At 38.4% G+C, this 21,334-nt stretch overlaps 3 protein-coding genes and 1 pseudogene across 5 annotated transcripts in view; 2 read left to right on the top strand and 2 right to left on the bottom strand.

Annotated features, from left to right (window-relative positions):
• Positions 1–416: 416 nt before the first annotated feature.
• On the bottom strand, positions 417–5,464 carry Mrpl32 (mitochondrial ribosomal protein L32). The gene is made up of 3 exons (XM_010610849.3): positions 5,298–5,464; positions 3,117–3,298; positions 417–882 (listed from the first exon to the last, which is right to left on the bottom strand). The coding sequence occupies exons 1-3, from the start codon at positions 5,422–5,424 to the stop codon at positions 628–630; spliced, it is 564 nt and encodes a 187-aa protein (XP_010609151.1). The 5' UTR covers positions 5,425–5,464; the 3' UTR covers positions 417–627.
• On the bottom strand, positions 1,829–2,003 carry LOC117286660 (annotated as a pseudogene).
• A 141-nt stretch (positions 5,465–5,605) lies between the features above and the next one.
• On the top strand, positions 5,606–17,094 carry Psma2 (proteasome 20S subunit alpha 2). The gene is made up of 8 exons (XM_010610853.3): positions 5,606–5,706; positions 9,558–9,634; positions 10,453–10,585; positions 11,995–12,117; positions 13,204–13,285; positions 14,642–14,715; positions 15,745–15,802; positions 15,887–17,094. Exons 1-8 carry the CDS (start codon positions 5,666–5,668, stop codon positions 16,001–16,003), a joined length of 705 nt encoding a protein of 234 aa, XP_010609155.1. The 5' UTR covers positions 5,606–5,665; the 3' UTR covers positions 16,004–17,094.
• A 4,061-nt stretch (positions 17,095–21,155) lies between these two features.
• The window catches only part of CUNH7orf25 (chromosome unknown C7orf25 homolog), a 7,707-nt gene continuing 7,528 nt past the window's right edge, over positions 21,156–21,334 (top strand). The window contains exon 1 of one of the 3 annotated variants that reach the window (XM_010610852.3): positions 21,156–21,197. The gene's annotated coding sequence lies outside the window, so the exon portion shown is untranslated. Of the gene's footprint in view, positions 21,325–21,334 lie in introns of all 3 variants that reach the window. The other 2 variants (XM_010610851.3, XM_033764840.1) reach the window with 2 other exon arrangements.

Raw genomic sequence — 21,334 nt, 5'->3', positions numbered from 1 at the left:
ATTATACAACCCCTTTTTAATTATGAAAAGGTTAAAGGGTGCTTTGGGAGATTTGGAATGCATTATGGGTACTGTCATTATTCATTATGGGAAAAATAGTCTTGGCTTACAACCAACTGGAGTTACAATTAGCCCTTGCAAACAAATTGAAAACATTAAGGGTCCACTGTAGTCCATATAAAAGTGAGTTCCTCCAATTTAACAAGAAAAAGGGAACAAAACCTATTCTGACCTGACTACCATCTTAAAAATACCAAGTATTCAAAAAACCTATTTCTGTGTTACTTAAATGAAAATATTTGTGTTAAGTATTGCAAACAAACACAACCAAAGCAAGACAGGCAATTTTTGCTATAAATTTTATTTATTTTTGTTCTGGAAATTTTATGTTTATATTTCCTTAAAACCAGACACTGTAATAGAAAGACATTATTAATTCAATGAACCTGTATATAAACACTTTTAGAGTTTACTCATATATTCTTCAAATTATCTCACATATAGTGGTATATAAATTATACTTTATACTGGTGAGCAAAAAACAAGCCCAACAACATAAAAAACAAAGCCTTCTCGTATTTTAGGAGTAAGTTTTACTGTGAAGTTACTCTTTTAACATCTTTGCTGTCAGTTTTGGGTGAACCAGGATGGCCGCTTCTTGTCTCGCTCAATGATCCTCTTGCCCTGATCATGTGGAGATGGTGTTTCTCCTGTGTACAAGACCACAGTCTCTGTGGGTGGAGCTTTAAATGGGCCCCCTTCTTGTTTCCCTATGTGTAGTCTGATTTCTGCAGTCTCCTTGCGCACTTTCTCATAGCAAAAGCCACAAAGGACATGTTTCAATTTTAGGTGACCACATTCTGGACAAACGTCGATATTATTCTTTAAAAAAACCAACGAAAACATTTATTAACATGAGGCAAATGATGCACAAATAATCCCCATCAACAATGATGTTCACAGTTTAGCTTTCTAAGAATGTTCATGTTACATCACCTAGATTCAATCTCACTTTGATTTTTTTTTTTTCTTTTTTTGAGACAGGGACTCATTATATAGCTCAGGCTGGCCTCTGACTCAGCAATCCTTCTGCCTCAGCTTCCTGAGTGCTGGGATTACAGGTGTGTGCCATCATGCCCAGCTTTCAACCTCACTGTAATAAAGAAACTAAAAATAAGCAACACTGACTTTGAATTAGAAAAATTAGGACTAGAATTCATGTTTACCAACTTTATCCCTGGCCTCTTACATTTGGTTCTTAAACACAGCAGTCATCTTTCCTCTAACTGCAAATATCTAATAAAGAGTCCATCAGCATAGTGGGGTGATCTATACAGAGAGCATCTCCTATAAGACGCCAAGGAAAAGTAAATGCACTTGCAAGCTACCTTGAGAAAAATAAGATAACAAGAATATTACAGGCTGGAGTCCTGTGATTTATTAATGTGATTCAAATACTTACTCAGAATATAGGTTTGGTAGATGGCACAATTTTTTAATTCTAATCTATTGCTCCTTAATAAAACTCTTGTGATGTTACAATTTGCAAGTATTTTAATATACGTTTAACCAACTTTAACTATAAGAGAATTATAGGTTCTAAAAATTTTCAAGGTAGACTTGAAAAAAATACAAAGAAAAAGAATAAAACAAGAACATTGAAGCTTCAATTCTTCATAAGATTAATATACTAACGTGTGAGCTGATAGCAAACAAATTTCATTTTCTGAAAGGACAAAGAATCTTGCTAATTACTGGCCTCATCATATTCTCATTTTACTTTACTGTAGTGGATTGCATGTCCAGCTAAAGGTATGAAAAGATAACCAGTCAGTGTTTTCATGCTCAAGGTACCCAGCACATACAGTAGGACATGTAGCAGAAAATAACTTACAAAAGAAAATGCATACATAAGAGCAGTCAAAAACTCAAGTAACTGATTGTTGCAAGATCTCATTTCGAAGATCCTACACTTGATCTTAGCCAAAAGGCCGAGAAGCGATCATTTCTAAGATCCTAAATCCTCAAGATCAAATTTTATGGAATCTTAAGTAAAATGCTGTTCAGTTCCAGATTTAACTGGCAGCCCCTAATGTGACTCAGAAATACTTTTTGGTTTAGGTTCTGAGGGTTTAAATGTGAGTGCAGAAACTCAGTTCTTGAGTTTCATCCACATGGAGCTGCTATGGTGGAATGCCGTGAAGTAAGCAAGAATTGAAATGTTGGGCCGGGATTTAGCTCAGTGGTGCCGTTGCCTGCCTTGCAAGTCCAGGGTCCCAAGTTTGATACCCGGTACCAAAAACAAAAACAAAACAAAACAAAACAAAAACAAAACAAAACAAAACAAAAAAGAATTGAAATGGTAACTGTTATAGCTATAAATTAAGACTATAACTACTACAACTTTTTCAATTAGATCAATGAGCAGAATTCATCTGTATTAGAGGGTAGGTGAACCCAGAATTGTCTGGGCACACAAAGAAAAGTTTTAAGAGAAGAATATGAGTTCAAAAATCAGACTGCCAGGAATCAAATTTTGGCTTTTCCACTTAACAGTTCTGTGACCCCAGACAAATTCTTTTGGCCTTGATTTTTTTCAACCTATAAAATGAAGAAAGTGGTATTTACTTTGGAGGACTCGTGTGAGACTATGATGGGACAATGCACATGTTTCAGAGGCTAGGACTGTCCCTCACAGTATTTTATTGGATGTGGTAAAGAATACATGAAATATATAAGGACTAGTAAAATCTCAGATCCAACATGCTCACTACTTCTGACTTTAATTTCAGTATTACCACAGTAAATATGCTTAACCATTTGTGATTCAAAATCACTTACTCTGTGACTTATACAGTTCATAATTTAAAAGTCACACAGGCTCCGCAACCTAGTCCTCTGTCAAATCTCCAAACTTTTTCTTTGACTGTTTTTAGTATTTGGGACAGAGGAGAGTAGACATACATGATGAGTTTACTATATTTTAGTTAGGGCAGAGAGTAGACAAGTAAGATGTGAGAATAATTCATCCATAGGCTATATATATAAATATACTATGACAATATTTGATGCTGTGGACCTGAGGAAAAGCATACTCATAAAAATGAATACATTACCTTAACTTTAATAAGTTTCTGAGAGTTTCTTCTTCTACACCGGTTAACTTCAATACTGCGTCTGTGTTTGGGAGCTGCCATCCAAAATATACCATCCAGGAGGCTGGAATTCTCCTTACTTCCACTGGTATCTTTTGCTGGCTCTGTAAGTAGCCCTGGACCCTGGACTGCTAATGCTGGTCCTACAAAATAAAAGATGAAGATACAGGATGAATTTCCAGCTCCTAAATGACTGTTTACAAATATCATTCTCCTTAACAATGAATATGATATGTAAAGACACACCACACACACACACACACGCAGATACACATATACACAGACAGCATGTTAAATTCAGTAGACATTTAACAGACAATGTAGCCATTAAAATCTATAGTACTAGAGCTAATATAAAGGCATTTCTGAAGAACACAAAGAGAATTTTTTTCTTAATGGAACTTGCTGAAATGAGTGAAATTCTAGTTTCTTTCCTCATGAAATACAAAACTCAGGGGTTTAGTAGTGAACATGAATAAAGTTTGACAAGTGCATAACTTTAAAAAAAAATCATTCAACTGTCCACATTTTACTTGGTAAATAGCATCTACTTAAGGTACAAGTAAATCTAAGATTGACATTTCATAAATGTACTTCTGGATCTGCTGCACTGAGATCATTCTGTACTGGCTTTTTTTTTTAATTATTCAGTTCTTTTTATCATATAACTTGGTAGATTCCATAAGTCACTAAGATCTTCATTAATATTTACTCTTGACTCCCATATGTTCTCTAGGAAAAAGAACTAGTTCCCCACTTCACTTCATTAATAGTAAATAGTACTATTTAAATGACTATCAATGTCTCACTTTTTTCTAAACTGCTTACAAATCAGAAATTTATCTACTTCGCTGTTAAAATTTGACACTTCTGATTTTAAGAACTCTTCAAAGTACATAAAGCTTTCTACACTTAACAAATGGGTGTTGCTCCTCAGTGTATCTAAAAGGACTGCTAAACATAGTCTGGTGTTTTGTAAGACAGGCTCTAGATTGCTTGTGTGATTTTAGAACCTTTCCGAGCCTACTTGTTCACCTGAAAAAGTGGAGTCACCTACTGGTATTAAGATTATTCCAGAAAGCACATAAAGAAAACTCCTTAGCACAGTGATTAGTACATAGTGGTACTTATCTTCTTAGTATGTATCTGTTCATACTGCCTGGACATTATCTCTTTTGAGATACTTTGTAAATGTCGAAGCAGTAACAGCTTTCACATCCAAGATATTTCTAATTAAAATCAGTTCCTGAAGTAAATACAGACATCAGAATTCTGAATTCATAAAGCTCAAACATCACACAGGAGGTCAAATTGCATTCCGTGAGCACGGGGTGGGGACTGAAAAGGAAAGACAACAGAGACCCAGAGTGGCCATCTTTGATGCCGAAAACTGTAGCGCTGTACAAGTACAACTCTATTCAACTCCAGCAAGACTTCCAGCAGCGTAAGATCCTCAGCTTTTCTTAAAGTGCTTAACTGAGAAAGGTCAACGCTGCCTGGAAAATAAATTTTCTCATCAACCCCCCCCACCCCAACACTACCTTAAGATAGGCTCCTGACCTTCACCTTTTCTTTTGCAGCGTTTACTTCAAAGGGCTTGCAACTGTACAGATGCATACCTTGCAGCTCAGAAGCTCAAGGCACGGAGGCAATTCCTTTGAAATATAATCATCAGCCAGGCAGGATAGGGCCTCTTTCTCCCAGTCTTTGCGGGCGAAGAGAACCCTAACTTTGCTACCTGGGAGCTAGCAGATACAACCGACTAATCGCACTTACACTGGCTCCTCTTCTTTCCTTAAAACGCCCACATTGCCTCTGAACAAATTGGTACGGAGCTCGGCGCGTTCCCGTCAGTTGTTACCAAGATCTGTTCTCAGCTCTTTTATCTAAAGTCGGGCTGTTTTCATGTCTTACACAACCTGAAGCGCCTGGAAAGGCAGAGGCCTTGGGCTTTTTGTTTTGGTTTTGCGGAGAACACAAAAATAAGTGAGCGGCTGCTAAACAAAACGCACTGGGAACGTCCTGCACGCTCAGCAGCCGGCCAAACGCTCGCGGGGAGTGCAAAATCAAGAGCTGCGTTTATTAAGCACTGTGGGGGTCCCCGCCATCAACCCACTCCTCAAGGAGCCTTTCTGCACTTACCCCACGGAGGGCTGGAAAGGCCTGGCCAGCTTTGCTGGAATTTCCGCTGCAGCAACTCCCAACAGTTTCGGAGTAGTCCCCGGGACGCCGGCCACAGCGGAACCACCATCAACATTACCCCCGCCATACTCCCCGCCGGAAGACTGAGTCCACTGGGCAGCAGCTGGGTCCCGCCCCTTCTTTGAGCATGCGCACAGGTCCAGAACAGGGCAAATCTGGCTTCTGAAACTTTAACTCCCAAAATTCCTCCGGAGCGGCTCTGACTTTCTCCTCCAATCAGAGAGAAAGGAGAGCGCGGGGAAAGGAAGTGAAAATAAACTGTCCGTAGTGCGCATGTGTGCGGCTGTGCTTGAGCTCTCCGCGCAAAGATGGCGGAACGCGGTTACAGCTTTTCGCTGACAACCTTCAGGTATGAAGGGACCCTCAAAGTACCTTGGCGTAGCAAAGGTTGTAGGAGCTCACCCAACTCTGCTTTGTGCGTCCTTGCTTTTGGCTTTGTGCTTTCCGAGAGTCCCGGAGGGAATGGCGATGGGAAATGAAGCTTTGCATAGTCATTAGTAGGGCCGACTCCAGGCCAGGGAGCGCGGGTCCCTGAGATTAGGGCGAATTGGGGGCTAAGTTCCAGGGGGACTCCAGGCGGTCATTCGCCTTCGCCCTGTAGACTGAAGAAAAAGGCACTTTTGTACCAGTTCTCTCCAGATGGCCCGTTCAGAATTCGGGATTTCTTTCCTGTCCCAAGTAGGCCTGATGGGGGCGGAAGCTTCTGAAGCTTGGAGTCAATAAGTGGAGCCACATATTTTGTTTTAAATCATAGGTTTATTAGGTTGGGGTGCTGGTCTCCCTTTGGACTCTTGAAACTTTCCGCTTTCAGTTTCTCCGAGGCCCCTGATAGAAGCACGAGGACTGAAAAACGAAAGCACTGATAGGTTTTTGTGGACCCAAACCGTTAGATTATGATATATGTTAAATCCTTTTTTAATCTTCGAATGGAGGTATGCTTTCAAAAGATTTTAGGCTTTCTATTGTAGAACAGGAAGTTAAAGTAATAAGTATACTTTTCAAAATACAGTTGACATAAACAGTTACACCCAGTGTAAGAAAATTACTGAAAAAAATTGTTAAATCCACTAGGAAAGGTTTCTAGTTTGACCATTTTCTCAAGGATCGTTAATGCCAGTTTGTTGTCCTATTTGAACACTGGAGACAGATGGGATCTCACTTGTTGAGTACTTTCTGTTTAGGTGCAACTTGACCCACTCCTTTGATTTCCACTACCATCTATGATGAATGGTGTGTCAGCCTGTTACAGATGAACTAGCCACTGCTCAGACAAATAACTTGACCAACGTTATCCATTTAAGTAGCTGAGTTGACATTCAAATTGAGGTTTTTTTTTTTTTGATGACAAAAGTTAAAACTTTCCGTTACATCATGTTGTCTTTATGAAATCAGAAGTGCCTCCCTCTGGACAACTTTTCAATAAGAACTAAGGACATATGAATTTTTTGTAACCTTTGAATGAAATGTATTTAATTGTGCTATATAGAGTCTCCCATACAGTGACAGAAAAACAATTGTGCAAGGTAGTCACAGTTTGAAAAAAGCAAAAATGTCTCTTTATTTCTCAGAAAATGTAAACTTATTAGAGCTGAAAACAGAACAATCATTAATGGACACTGAGTTTTTATAACTAACTTTTTTAACATGATGGTTTCAACTCTTAGACAAAAAAAGAAAACTTTCTGTGTTCTTGTATCAGAATTAAGCTACACTGGGGCAAGTGACTAGACATCAGAAAGGTGTTCTTGTGGCCTACATTAGTTGAGGTTATTAACAATAGATGAGCAGATTGGTACCTACTAATGAATTCTGGAAAATGCTTTTTTCTTATTCAAGCATTTTATTTAAAGCCAGGGATTTAGCTCAGTGGTGCCTCCTGCCATGAAAGCTCAAGGTCTTGAGTTCGATCTCCAGTACAAAAAAAAATCCAAACAACCAACCAACCAACAAAACAAAGTGTCAGTAAGAATTTTATTTAAAAAGGATGAAAGAAGGGGCATAACTGTCAGGAAAGGACCATGCTTAGGGGAGATTTGTGAGACTGGAAGATGAAAATAAGCCAGCTATTAAAAAATACAGAAGTAGAGAGAATCATTGACAGTGAGTGGACTGTAAGCAAGGAGATAATACAGTTGAGTGCCTGTAAGATGAGTAATATTTAAATGATCCAGGACATTATTACAAGATTTAGGTGCGAGTTACGTACAAAGGTGACTGGCTGGAGGTGAGTAAGGAAAACTAATAGTTAGAAGTCTGTTCATTTATCCCAAGAAGAGATAGTAGTGCTTTAGAGTGGGTTAGTGGCATTAAAGACCAGAAAAGATATTTGAATGTTCAGCATACACAGGTTAGTGAGCTTAACATACACAGAATGATATAATAATACAGGCATGGACAGATAATGGGAGTGGAGAAAGTAAATTTTCATGAGTTTTTAAATATTCCTCACAGGTCTGTGAACTAAGTATTGAACAGAATTGAAAGCTGAGTAGACTCAGAAGGTCAATTGAAACAGTGACTATTAAAGAAACAAAATTCAGCCTTTTGTTTTGGTACGGGGGATTGAACTCAGGACCTTGTGCTTGCCAGGCAGGTGCTTTGCCACTGAGCTACATCCCCCAGCCCCAGCCTAACTTTTAGAATCTGAGTAATTACTGATGTTTTCTTCTCTGGTCAGCTAATTTTGTTGTCTTTAAGTTGCTGCTCTTACTTTTATTTTTAAAATCAGTCTAAATGTATCTTTATCCAAAAAACTGTGGATTTTTTGTTACTAGGTTATATTCTAGAATCTTCAAATAATTGAAGTATGATGAGCTTTAGCCAAAGAGGAAGAAGTACAGGACATCAGAGGCATGATTGTGTGGCATTTGGTCTTGTCTGAGAGGTCAGGCAGCTTCCCTAATGACATGGCATAGCTTACTAAGGACAGCAGGATGGCCAGAAAAGAGTTCACCAGGCAATAGAGGAATGGGTTTCAGACAGAGGATTTCACTTATCAGAAGAGTTTCTGAGGTTTGAGACTAGTCTGTATAAATGGATAAGGTGGGATGATATGATTTAAGATTAGAGTGACACATTATAATGGTATGAAATTAAAACAGTTGGCTTAAAATTTAAGATTATCTTTTTAGTAGTAGACAGGAGATATGGATCTAGCTATGTGGAAATTATTATTATTTTTTTCTTTATAAAATGAGTTTAGTTTGTGATGTTTATGGTCATTCTAACTGAATGAGTAGTGTAAAATAAAGTGTGACCTTAAAGGCCAATTTGGCACTGATATTCAGCTACCAAACCAGTGGGACTGGATCTCTTAAGAATGGTTCCTAGAATTAGGAATCAAACATAATACAAAAGTAAAGTACAGTAGTACCTCAGTTCATGAACTTAATTCTCTCCTCGATTCTGGTCACAAACCAAACTACAGGAGAACCTGATCAGATTTTTCTATAAAGTCAACACTGAGCCTAACCATGGAATTTAATTTGGTTTTTGTCCAACTCAAATTTGTGAATGCAATTGTGGAATCAAGTTTGTGAACCAAGGTACCATTATACTGAGAATACTTTGTTGTGAATAATAAGCTAGGTCCTATGCCTTAGGTGCTATCTGCTTTCTAAAAAAGATGCACATGGAAAACATCTTATTTTGATTTTGAGAGACATATATGTATTCTTAATAATAATATTTTTCAGTATTCTTGCTAATTTTGTGCCAGAAACTTTTTATAGGCATCATTTTATTAATCATCACAATGATTATCCTCATTTTATAGATAAGCAGACATATACTGAAAGGTCACATGATTTTCCAAAACTTACTGGATTGGTAAATGGTAAAAGAGGCACTAATAGTAATGCTGATTTAAGTGGCAGATGCAAGACAATTGAAGGAGAGAGAAGAGGTGCTTCATCAGGAGTGTTCAAATTGCCTTAGTTTATGCAGTTTGATGTATTTATTTATTTAATTTTTTTGGTACCGGGGATAGAACTCAGGTCCTTGTGCTTGCACCTGGCAGGTGCCGGAACCACTGAGCTAAATCTCCCGCCCAAATTGCCTTAGTTTATGAATGAACAACTTCATGACAGATTTCAAAACCCAGTGTTCCATTGGACTGACACATCTGCCCTTTCTCAGAAATGTCCAACACTAAATTCTTGAAAATATGTGACCTTCACACATAGCTGTGTTTCTTTTCAGCCCGTCTGGTAAACTTGTCCAGATTGAATATGCATTGGCTGCTGTAGCTGGAGGAGCCCCTTCTGTGGGAATTAAAGGTAAGGAAGTGTTTCATCCCTTCAGATGTTTCTTAGACATTATCCTAATTTTTTTAATTTAGTAATTTATAACTAATAGCTATGGCAGCATAATTTTTAGCAGTACTTTTTGGTAGCATATTTTGAATTTTAAAGAAAATAGTAAGTTTATGAAGTGATTACAGTTTCTTTTCAGAGTAAATTTAGTCCGTTTATGTGTTAGTGTGGTAGCCTACAAATAGTTCTCATTCAGAAAATTGAATATTCTTTCATTTTTTCCACTGTTTATCACTGTCCCCTGGCTGTTTTTATCCTTCTTATATATCTTTTTAAAAGGCTAATTATAAAACAGAGTCTAAGATACCATAAAGTGTTTCATTTCCTAGTTTTTTTTTAAAGGATCTGCATTTATTTTAAATTTTTTATGTTAAAAGAAAAGTTGAGGGGCTGGGGATTTAGCTCAGTGGCACCACACCTGCCTTGCAAGTGCAAGGTCCTGAGTTTGATCCTGGTACTGGGGAGTGGAAAACAAAACAAAACAGTTGATCAAGTTGGCAGAAATTCATTAGTTAAAAACCTGTGAAGTTGCAGGTATTCTGGAGTACTTTAAGAGAGGTTGTGTAATACCATTAGCTGCAGGGATTTTTTTTTTAGTGCAATGTAAATGACCACTGAGGATAAAATGGATTTTGCCATTCCTTAGGTAATTTTCATACAGGAATCCTGAGGAAAAGGTTTTACAAATTACAGAATAGTGTTTTTAATAATCCATAATTAAAAAGCTGTTGAAGTAGTGTCTTTTAAATGATTAAATGTGGAGGACTTTTTTCTTCTTTAAGCTGCAAATGGTGTGGTATTAGCAACTGAGAAGAAACAAAAGTCTATTCTGTATGATGAGCGAAGTGTACACAAAGTGGAGCCAATTACCAAGCACATAGGTTTGGTGTACAGCGGAATGGGCCCAGATTACAGGTATTTTATGTTATATATGTAGTTTTTCACCATCTTACGAATTGATTGTAATCTGTACTTTAAGGAGAAAAGTCATTAGCAACTGGATTGGGTTACTTTAAGGAACTCGGTACCCCTCTTTTTAATAAAGGAGATAAATGCATACTTGTTTCTCTTACTTGTTTAGTGGACTTTCCCTTCTGATAATTGTCCTCTTCTACCATCTAAGAATTGAGCATTTGGTATTCTGTAATGCACTTTTAAAATGATCAAAGCAATACATGTTACAATTAGTGATTTTTTAAAAAATATCAGGTGGCAAAAGAAATCATTACCATCCAGAGTTAACCTCATTATTGTTTCTTCTGTTCTTGTCAAAGGATCAAAATTCTCAAAGGCCACTGGATGTTACAGAGTGACAGCCAGCTGGGATGTAGATGCTCGTAGAATCACTGCCTTTGTATTTCGCCAGCAAGTTGAAAGTGACTGGTAGCTTGCAATATTTGTCAGTCTTTAATACTCATGATTTTTTTGTTTTGTTTTGTTTTTTGTATTTTGAGACAGGGTCTCACTATGTAGTTGAGACTGACCTGGAACTCGCTATGTAGCCCAGGCTGGTCTCGAACTCACAGTGATCCTCCTGCCTCAGCCTCCCGAGTGCTGGGATTATAGGCGTGTGCCACCATGCATGATTTTTGTCGAGATCAAGATAAAGCCAACTTTTCACTTTAATGGGTCACAAAAACCAACAGGGTCCCTGGAATGTAATCAGCCTCCACCATCTTGGGTGGGGTGCCAGCTGTGTGGAAGGGACACTGCCACTGTGCCACCACTGGCAGAGTAAATCTAGGCAAGTATCACACAGAGGGCTAATGTGTTTCTTTCAGATCTGTAATACATGAGCAGGTAAAGATAAATCCTGTATGTCCTGCTAATCTATTTATTGGTATATCCTTAATATCTTTTGCCAATATTTATACTTCAAGTTAAAAATAATATTTTATTCTTTCTTAATCTCTAAAGAGCACTCTGGGGTGTAGGCAGTCTGCAGAGAAGATAGAGGCAGAGAAAAATATATCCTAGGATTGTGTTCATATGTGTATTGTGAATGTTAACCTGGTGAAACAAAAAGCTGTTCTGGGCATAAAAAGTGCATTCTTGGAGAATCCATGTAGAGAAAGAAACTTCACCTTTTTTTACTAGGTATTCTAGTTCCTGCTTTTCTTCCTTTTGCCTTGTTCTTGTCTTGTCTCCTATTGGTCAGCTCCTCTGATATTTTGATATGTTCTTCTAATCATTTGGATGGCAGAGTAAGACTGACTGACCAACAGCTGTCTTTAAGATAACATACGCTTATAGAAAAAGAATAGGTCTTCAAGTAGTAGAGTGTTTGAATTTCAACTGACATTTCCATCTTCTCTGTGTGCTAGAGTGCTTGTGCACAGAGCTCGGAAACTGGCCCAGCAGTACTACCTTGTTTACCAGGAGCCCATACCCACAGCCCAGCTGGTACAGAGAGTAGCTTCTGTGATGCAGGAGTACACCCAGTCAGGGTAAGGTGCTTTTATTATTTGAAGTGTCATGAATTAGGAGGGGAAAAAATCATTTTAAAAAGGTGAGTTTTTAGGAGGAGACTTAACATTCCTGCATTTGTATAATAAATAGTGACAATCACTGTGTTGAATGTTTCTGTTTTTAACTGGACATAGAATATTTTCTTAGGGAAAAAGTGTGAATGCTTTCTCATTCACACTATAGTAGAAAGCTTGTAGATATGAGTTATTTTTGCCAGTGATTAACATACTTATGTTTGGGCAATCTGCACTATTACCTTATCTTTCCAACCAGAAATGATTTGGAGCACATGGTGAAAGCAGACATTGTATTGATTTTAATTCCAGTGTTTTTAAGTTTGAGTTTAAGGTAGCATAAACATAGTTGTTGATATGTAAACCTGGGAGAGTCCATGCTAGCTGAAAATTGTATTTATTAGGGCACTGAATGTTACTCCACACTTAGTGGCTCCATTCTCTTAACTCTGACACTTGAGGCTGGGTCCTTTACAGAAGAGGTTTATTTAGCTCACAGTTCTGGAGGCCTGACAATGTGGCGCTGGCGTGATGAAGGCCTTCTGGCAGGTAGCACTGCATGGCTAGACCTCTTGCAAGACAGTTTGTATGTTGAGAAGGGAAGCAAGTGTGGGCAGAATGGCTTGCTCCTTTGTAACACTCTCAGGACAAGTAATCCATTCTGGCAAGACAGCCTACTGAGAAACCAGCAGCAGTCCTTCCCAGTGATGGTGTCCTGTGACGACAGGGCCTTTCACTGGGTCCCCCTCTTAAAAACTTAGTACTTCTTAGCATCATTGGGTCAGGAACCAGCTTCTGCACATGAGCCTTGGGGAACACCATATCCAGATGTGGCTCCACATAATCCAGAATTGCTCTTCCTTACTGCCTTAAAGAAAATTCATTTTCAGTTGACCCATTTAGAAAAGAGCTAAGTACTTTTTAATAAACTTAAGTAAAATTCAGTTTACTTGATAACTTGCTTTACTTGAAAGTACTGATAGATTTGCACTTGAGGATGATTTTTAACACCACAAAGATACCAAGTGATTGTCATTTTTCTTTCTGCAGTGGTGTTCGTCCATTTGGCGTTTCTTTACTTATTTGTGGTTGGAATGAGGGACGACCGTATTTATTTCAGTCAGACCCATCTGTAAGTATTATTTGATATATATGACAGTGTTTTAAAAATTGCTCTTTATCTAATGAAAATGGAAGCCATGCAAATTTAAATTTAACAATTTCCTCCTTTTCATTTGGACTTTAGGATATGTAAGGTAGCTACAAACTGCATAAAATTTGCCCTCTTATTCTGTCATGTTCCATAATGCCACATCAGTGACTTGTTGAAATAGTTGTTGTCCAATCTCATAAAATCTATAGAATTTTGTTACTTTGGAAAATACTGCAATTAAAGATGTGGATCTGGAAGAGATTGTTGTAATTTTTCTCAGTGTCTTTCATTCAGTGGTTTACAAAATGACTGTTTAACCAATATCTTCAGTGAGTTGTGGGCTCTAAGACAGGAGCTTGGGATCTGGGTAAGAAGGTGTTTCTAGAGAAAATACCACTATACAGCTGTCCTCTTGCTGTGAGGAGAACATTCATCTTTCATTGTGGATTATTAGATAACGAACCACAAGGTCACTCAGTGTAAATCTAACGACTTAACCCTACAATGTTAAAAGGCAAAAGAAAAATGTTTGGGCTGTTACTTAAATCAGAAAAGTAAGTATTTTGGGAACTGTTGAAAGTTTTGTTACCCCGTCTCTGATCTTCTGAAGCTAAATGACAAGTCCCCCTCCATTGCTTTCCAGTGGGTTGCAAAAGCTGCTGTCTATAAAGTTATGTTCATCTTTGGCCTGTTTCTTGTATTTAGAAGGCAACTATGTCTTTTAATATATTTGATATGTTTTCATTAGGATTCTTTTCTACGTGCATGTGTATGTTTTTCTTTTTTCCTTTTTTTGTACCAGGGATCACACTCAGTACCTTGAGGCCATGTTACATGTGACATTGCTTCTGCTTTCATTTTACCTCACATTATAAAATATCAGAACCTTTGAATGTTTTAAACGAAAAGCTGCTTTTTTAATGTATTCAGTAATGATGATGGATTGATCACTCGTTTTCAAATTTATATGACTAGATTTTTAAGTTCATTGATTGTTTGCTGTATGTTAACCTTAGTTTCCTTTTCCTGGGTTTTGAACAATTTATGTATAGTCTAAAGTTGCATCATCAGCTTGACAAGTTTTGATCTTTGTAAATTCCTTAGGAAACCATCATCACCCTCAAGATACCAAACTTCTTAGCTTTCAGACTCCTTCATGTCTGTCATCCATTCCTCTTAACCTTTTAAAAAATACCCTGTGATATTTCCATTCCATCCCAGTAAATATTTATGACCTTAGAAGTTAGGGAACAATTGTAGAGTAAAAAAGCAAAAGATAAAGCATATGGTTGTATTAATGTTTTTGAATATATGGCTCTTTTCCTTCATGATTAGGGAGCTTACTTTGCCTGGAAGGCCACAGCAATGGGAAAGAACTACGTGAATGGAAAAACTTTCCTTGAGAAAAGGTAGGCTCACTGTAACTGGATTCATTGACAAACTCACTTTACAGTTTTCAGCACTATTAACTTAGTCATTTCATGAATCTGAACAAATTTGTTGTATTACTCTGTATTTGAGCTTAGTTACAGGCAAACAAAACTTGTCAACATCCTGGCATCCTAAACTTCAGTATCAAAAGGTTATTTATGTCTAAAGGACATCTTTTTCTGCATTCTTCTGGTCGTATCCTAAGTATTTTATTTTGTTTTATTTCATTTTCCCTCCCATTTAAAAAAACAGAAGAACAATATATTTAGGGTAGAAAAAGTTTTAAGTGATTTAATGATAATTACAGTAAAAATTGGAGAACCAAATACCTGGTGTTGAGCAGATTAATACATGATGGAGTGGTGGAGCACTGTAAGGTCTGCTGTCCTCTGAGCACAGCAGGCTGCTCTCACCTATCCCAGCTGTACTCCAGACTCACTGTTATGCAGTCCTCCAACAGTGGCCTGCCTTTGAACAGGAAGATTGTGTAATTGGCTTGGACAGATGAGCCTTCCCTACATTCTTCATATAATATTAATATTAAGGTTGTTAAAGATGAGTGATAACCATGGGATCATAAAGCATTTTTCTTTAATTTTTACTTATTAGTGAGTCTTCCAAATATTTCACATGTTGTAACATATGATAGGTTATAAGGACAAACAAGATTTTAGCAAAGGTCTGGGTTTTTGCTTTGCTTTTAAAAATCATTATGATGTGTGCTGCTGCCATACTAATTACTTAAGTGCATTACTACTTATGAAGCTTCCTAAAATAAATTCATTTTAGGATTATATTCTTTCCATAATGTTTAGGATTAATTCCTAAATCATAGTTTCCTATTTGTGGACATGTGTCTCAGTGAAGGGGTTTAGAGGAATTAATGTATAATTTAATGTTTTAAGAATTCCTTAGATTTTTAGAAAACCTTAATGCTGTTGCTGTCATTGTGTAGTCATAAGGAATGTAAACAGTACCATAAATTAATTTTTAAAAAATATCTTTAGATACAATGAAGATTTGGAGCTTGAAGATGCCATTCATACAGCCATCTTAACCCTAAAGGTTAGCTAAGTGTCTACCAACTGGATTTACGGTTTTCTGATTGAATGTTTGGAAAGTTGACTTTTTTCCTCCCTTGCCCACCAGGAGAGCTTTGAAGGGCAGATGACAGAAGATAACATAGAGGTTGGCATCTGCAATGAAGCTGGTTTCCGAAGGCTCACTCCGACGGAAGTTAAGGACTACTTGGCTGCCATTGCATAATAATGAAGTGACTGAGTGACCTGAAATTTCAGATACTCTACTTAAACATGTTTAAAGTATGTTTTGTTTTGCAGACTTTTTGCATACTTATTTCTACATGGTTTAATGGACTGATGTTTTTAAAATGACATAAATCATAATAAACTGTTAAATCCAACTTCCAGGTTTTTAGGAGTTAGTAAAATTTTAACATTTTATGAGAGATTTTTAACATGAACATTTTATTTCCTGCTATTCCTTACAGCTGATTTCTAGAAACTATGCTGTAAGGCAGAATAACGAAGTTACTCTTCCATTTTATGCACTTTAGCTCAGTCAGGCACCACCCCATTTTATAGCAGATGCTTCCTGTGTTTTTGTAAAGCACAATGTGGGTTTTGGTAAACTGCATTTAGAGTGGAGAGAATCTGCAGCCTCATAGATCCATGGGACACAAGTACAGGTGTTGAGTACATTGAGGTGTGGGATCAGGGAGATCCTGGGGAAGTGGTAGTGAACCTATACCACGTGTGCCACCGTGGGCTGTTTGTTACCATTGAAAGCTCTAAAAGGTTTCCTGTCACTGTCGTAGAGTGTCTGTTGCGACTATACTGGAGCTGTGGGAGTCAAGCCACACAGGTCTCCTGGGGGAGACGTATTTTATAAGTAAATAAACCACGGTCTGCTTCTCCTGTTGGTTTCTCTCACGAGTAGGTAAGAAATATTTTTAAAAACTCTTACATTACTTTTTAGTAGACGTTTTTAATTCAAAGGTGCACATAAGTGCTGAGAATAAAACACTAATCCTAAGTATCAGAACTGACCTAAGTCTCGCCCTCACCAATCTTGTGGTCAGAGCCTGTGCTTTAAGGTTCTTAGAAGAAAGCAAATTGAGTGTTCACATATAAGAGTTTTGTTTCTTTGGATTTTTTTTAAGGCCTCTTCAGAAAAGGAAATCAAATCATTGATCTAGTTCACAAAACAGAGTTCATGACTATCATTATTAGTCTTAACAACACGAAGAGGGAGTAGGCAATTCCAGGATTTAAATGTAGTTAAAGGGCCTTTAAGGCTCAGCTAAGTTTAGGGAAAGAGCCTTACCTAAGAGTTTTTTATTTTATTTTTTATTTTTTTTTAAATTTTTTTATGTTTTGATTTTGGTACCAGGGATCGAACTTGGGTCCTTGTGCTTGCAAGGCAGGCGCTGGAACCACTGAGCTAAATCCCTGGCCCCCTAAGAGCATTTTTTTCTCATTGTGTATCTAGTCTTATACTTAATTTGTTCATTTTATTATTAGTTTTTTCTTTTATTGCTAAGAGCATTTTTAACAGTTTGCAGTTCTGCTACTTCTTTCGCAGCACCTATGTCCTTTTAGGGTGGAGGAAGCATCCTAGGAGATGGGCTGTGGCAACTTGGCATCTTGCTTGACAATGTCTGTCTTGAAGACCTTGTCTACTAATCTCGTCTATGAGCTCTAGGTCTATTTTGATTCCAGCACACTAGAAAGTGAATATAGTAGTGAAGGAATGACTTTGAAAGTTAATTATGTCAGAGGGCTTTTTATTTAGTTTTTGACTAAATTTCATAAAGCAAGTGTAAAGTCTGGCATGATTTGTAGTTAAGTACCCTATTAGCTGCCCTTGAGTTTACTTAGGCCCTGTCTAGTTCTAGTGTTAACAAACCAGAGGAATCCCAAATTTGTACAAATCAAAGAAGGGAAAAGCAAAAATACCTAAATTTAAGGCAAAAGGAAAATGCTTGTATGTTTTTACTGAGTGCCAATAATTTATCCTACAGAATAAAAGGAAAAGTTGGCTGAAGAGTATTAGATCCAGGTTTAGTTTTCTGCCTCCTGCTCCAAAAAGTTCAGTTCCAATTGAGCTGCTTTGTGCTCAGTTTATTCTTTTCATTGTTCTTTACTATTAAGCTGTTCCTATTTGTCCAGTTCTTGGGAGACTCATCTAAGTATTATAACGCTTCTAATGTTCTCAGACCCCCTACTTTGGGTTCAGTTTGTATCTTAAAAACTTTTATCTTCACGTTGTTTCAGCCTTTCCCCGTCCCAGTTCCTTATTGAACCATGGATTTACAGTTATGAAACAGTTATTAGTGGAGAAACAGAAATGTTTAAAATTCACATGGGCAAGAGAGGAGGGATCAAGAAGGACTAATACAGAGCTTATGATTACTGAGTGCTAAAGTATTGCGCGTTAGTAAAGGAACATCAGGAATTTTCTTGTGTTGCCCAATTGTTTTTATGGAAGGAATCCACTAACTGTATAACCTCATCTCTATACAAGATTCCCCTTGCCACTGTAGGGGAATTTTCTGACATCCCACGATAAGAACAGCAAACATATTTTGTGATTTCCAAGAACACAGAGAAGCTGGTCAGCTCTTGGATTAGAATCCTGATTCCTGAAAAGCATTCCCAGGGTCCTGCGTCAGTGTCGTTTTGGTTCTTTGACTTAGCACCCTGCCCTGCACCCTGTTTAGGGAGCTAGCAGTAGCTGGCAGTCAAGTGAAGGATAACTCGCTACGCATTAGCATGTATTTAAAATGAAGTAACACTTTATCAGAGATGCTCTGAGTTCTCCCTCCTTTTAGGTTTTCCATTGGTTGCTTCCGTCACACCATACTTCAAAATAATAGGATAATAATGGTTTGTGGATTCCTGAAGTGTAGTCCCTCTGTTGACATTCTACTCTGTCAGATAATGGAGAGTTCTCCTATCACTGTCACAGCCCCTTTCCCTGCCTCAGTTTACTCAGTTAATCATTCTTAGTTTAAGAGGTTTTTTTTCTGACTATAAGTATACTTTGACTCGCCTTGTAACTTTCATAGCTTATATTGCTTCACTGGGGTTTTTGTTTTGTTTTCCTGTGTAACTTTCCCTCAAGTTCTTGCCAGCTTCCCCCAAGAAAACTAGAAAACCCTCTGCATATTGTTTTCATGGCCAGCAAATGTGTTTAAGCTATAACATTTCTCCCCTCCACACTTCCTAGAAGTTTGTCTCCCTCTACCAGCCCAGGGCAATCAATTGCTTGAAACTATGCTTAGTCTCTCAGTTGGCTGGGTTCAAAAATTCTAGGTTAAAAATAAATTACCTCCACATTTTGAAAGCATTATGCCCTTCTCTATTCTAGTATTGTTGTTGATGGAAGCCTAATGCTATTGTGTACGTGATACCAAATCCTTTGTTTATGATTTCCCTCTCTGTGGCTCTTAGGTTTTCTTTTGTCTGCAGTGTTCTGAAGTTTCACAATGAATTTTCATTTTTTGGTTCTAAAACTTCTGTTAATTGGATACTAGACCTTTTTTATTTTGACTTTTATCTATTCTAGTATATTTTTTTTCCAATTTATTTTAAATTTGTGATTTTTGGGGGAATATTTTAAATTTTTTCGTTTTATGAGTACATGTTTGCAGTACATAATGATTACATTCATTGTGGGGAACTGGTACATGTACATAACATCTCAACTGACTTTTGGAGATACTCTTTGCTTTTGAGAACTGTTGTTCTCGCCATCTTTCAAAAAGAAATCCTTGCTTTATGGCCAAAATTATTTTTCAATTGAAGGGTGCTAGTTACAAGATACATTTTTGCATTTCCTTACAAATGTTTGGAAGCCTTTGTGAATGAGGTCTGCCCTACTTCCTGGGGGATGCTAAATGTCAGATTTCTCTGGGGTCCTTGATTTGCTTAATTTCTCTTCAGAAAAATAGTATTTAGGTGGGAGGGGGTGCCTGCATTCCTGGAGGGGCAGAGGCCCCCATTCAGTAGAAAAACAGTATTTTTGGTGGCACCTCTTCCCATCTTTTTTCTGAAACCACTGGCTCCCTGTCTTCAGAATTCAAGTTTAGTTTTCTGACCCAGGAAGGGGGAGGAGTGAGGAATGGCCCACCTGCAGTTGGTAGGAGAGAGGACCTCAGTGTTCCTCAGGCCAACTTCAATCCTGTTTCCCACCTTTTCAGGCTGTGGAAGTTGTAAAGCCCTTATCTTGTGAATCACTTCAACTCACTGGCTTAATAATCCCTTCTGCAGGCAGACACTCTTTCAGCTCTGCTGACTTTTTTCCATTTACAGAGAGTTTGCCTGGGATTAAGTAATTTATCTGTGGCTCACTTACCTATAAATACTATGTGTTGATGTTTAGATAGGGAAGATTGAATAATAAGAGTAGAACACTTAGAATTGTACGTGTTGTAGCCAGGTGGGCATGGTGGCACACGTCTACAATCCCAGCACTCAGGAAGCTGAGACAGGAGGATTGCTTCGAGTTCGATCAGTCTGTGCTACATAGTAAGTTCCAGGTCAGTTTCTACTACATAATGAGACCCTGTCTTTAAAAAAAAAAAAAACTGTACCTGTCGCAGCACTGAGTTACTGCTGTCTTCTGAAAGTGTTGTCTGTCTTGTCTTTGGTATTACCTCTTTTTGTTGTTTTGGGAAAAAGTTTTTTTTTTTTCCCCCCTTTCACATTATTCCTGTCATTTAAGTAGGGTGTGGAGAAGGAGCAGAATAGTTGGGATTAATTTTGACGGGAAGTCTTAATATTTAGAATTAGTTTACATTGTCAAATTCAATAATTCTGGATGGCTTTGTCTTTGTTTTTTGGTTTTGTTTTTGTTTTTGGTACCAGGAATCAAATTCTGTATCTTGTGCTTGCCAGGCAGGCGGTGGCACCACTGAGCCAAATCCCTGGCCCCTCTGGATGGCTTTGGACAATACCCTCTTCAGTATGGCAGCACATCCTCTGTAACAGCACACTTTTGAGGGGCTGGAGGGGGCCACAGGGCCTTCTCACAAAGCAACATCCCCAGCTTTTTTTTGAGATGGGTCTAAGGTGCCAGCCTGAGCTGGAACTTCTGATCTTCCTGCCTCATCCAGAGTGCTAGAATTACAGGCATGCGCTACCACGTCTTGCAACAGCACACTTTATGTGGGGATCCCTGGGTAGTGGAGTGGAACCTCCTGTGGGCTTTGCCCCACCCCCCCCGGGTTAAATTGGCACCCTGTCCCCACCCTCTCTCCTGATGCTGGGAAACTAGTCCCCGCAGGTGAAAGACTGAGGAAAGGGGGGGTTGCCCTCAGTAAATATGGCTGCTGCACTGGCGTCAGCAACACCCCTCGGGGCGCACTGTCGCCTGGGAATTGCGGGCTCGGCGTCACCCTGCGCAGGGTCACGTGACACTAGAGGCGCCGGAGGCGGTGAGTTTGCTCTGTCAGAGCGGCACCGGCGCCAAATGAGGCGGTCTCTGCCGGGGTGAGGGCTTCAGGGGTCCCGGCTCCGTGTGCCCTCGCCGCCCGCTCACGCTCGCGGTCCTGGGCGCTGCCGGTGAGAAGCC

The sequence above is a fragment of the Fukomys damarensis genome, unplaced genomic scaffold (assembly GCF_012274545.1).
Source record: "Fukomys damarensis isolate Sample0158 unplaced genomic scaffold, DMR_v1.0_HiC HiC_scaffold_17, whole genome shotgun sequence".
In the NCBI taxonomy this organism is placed as follows: Eukaryota; Metazoa; Chordata; class Mammalia; order Rodentia; family Bathyergidae; genus Fukomys; species Fukomys damarensis.
This window is presented reverse-complemented; position numbering and strand designations above follow the sequence as displayed.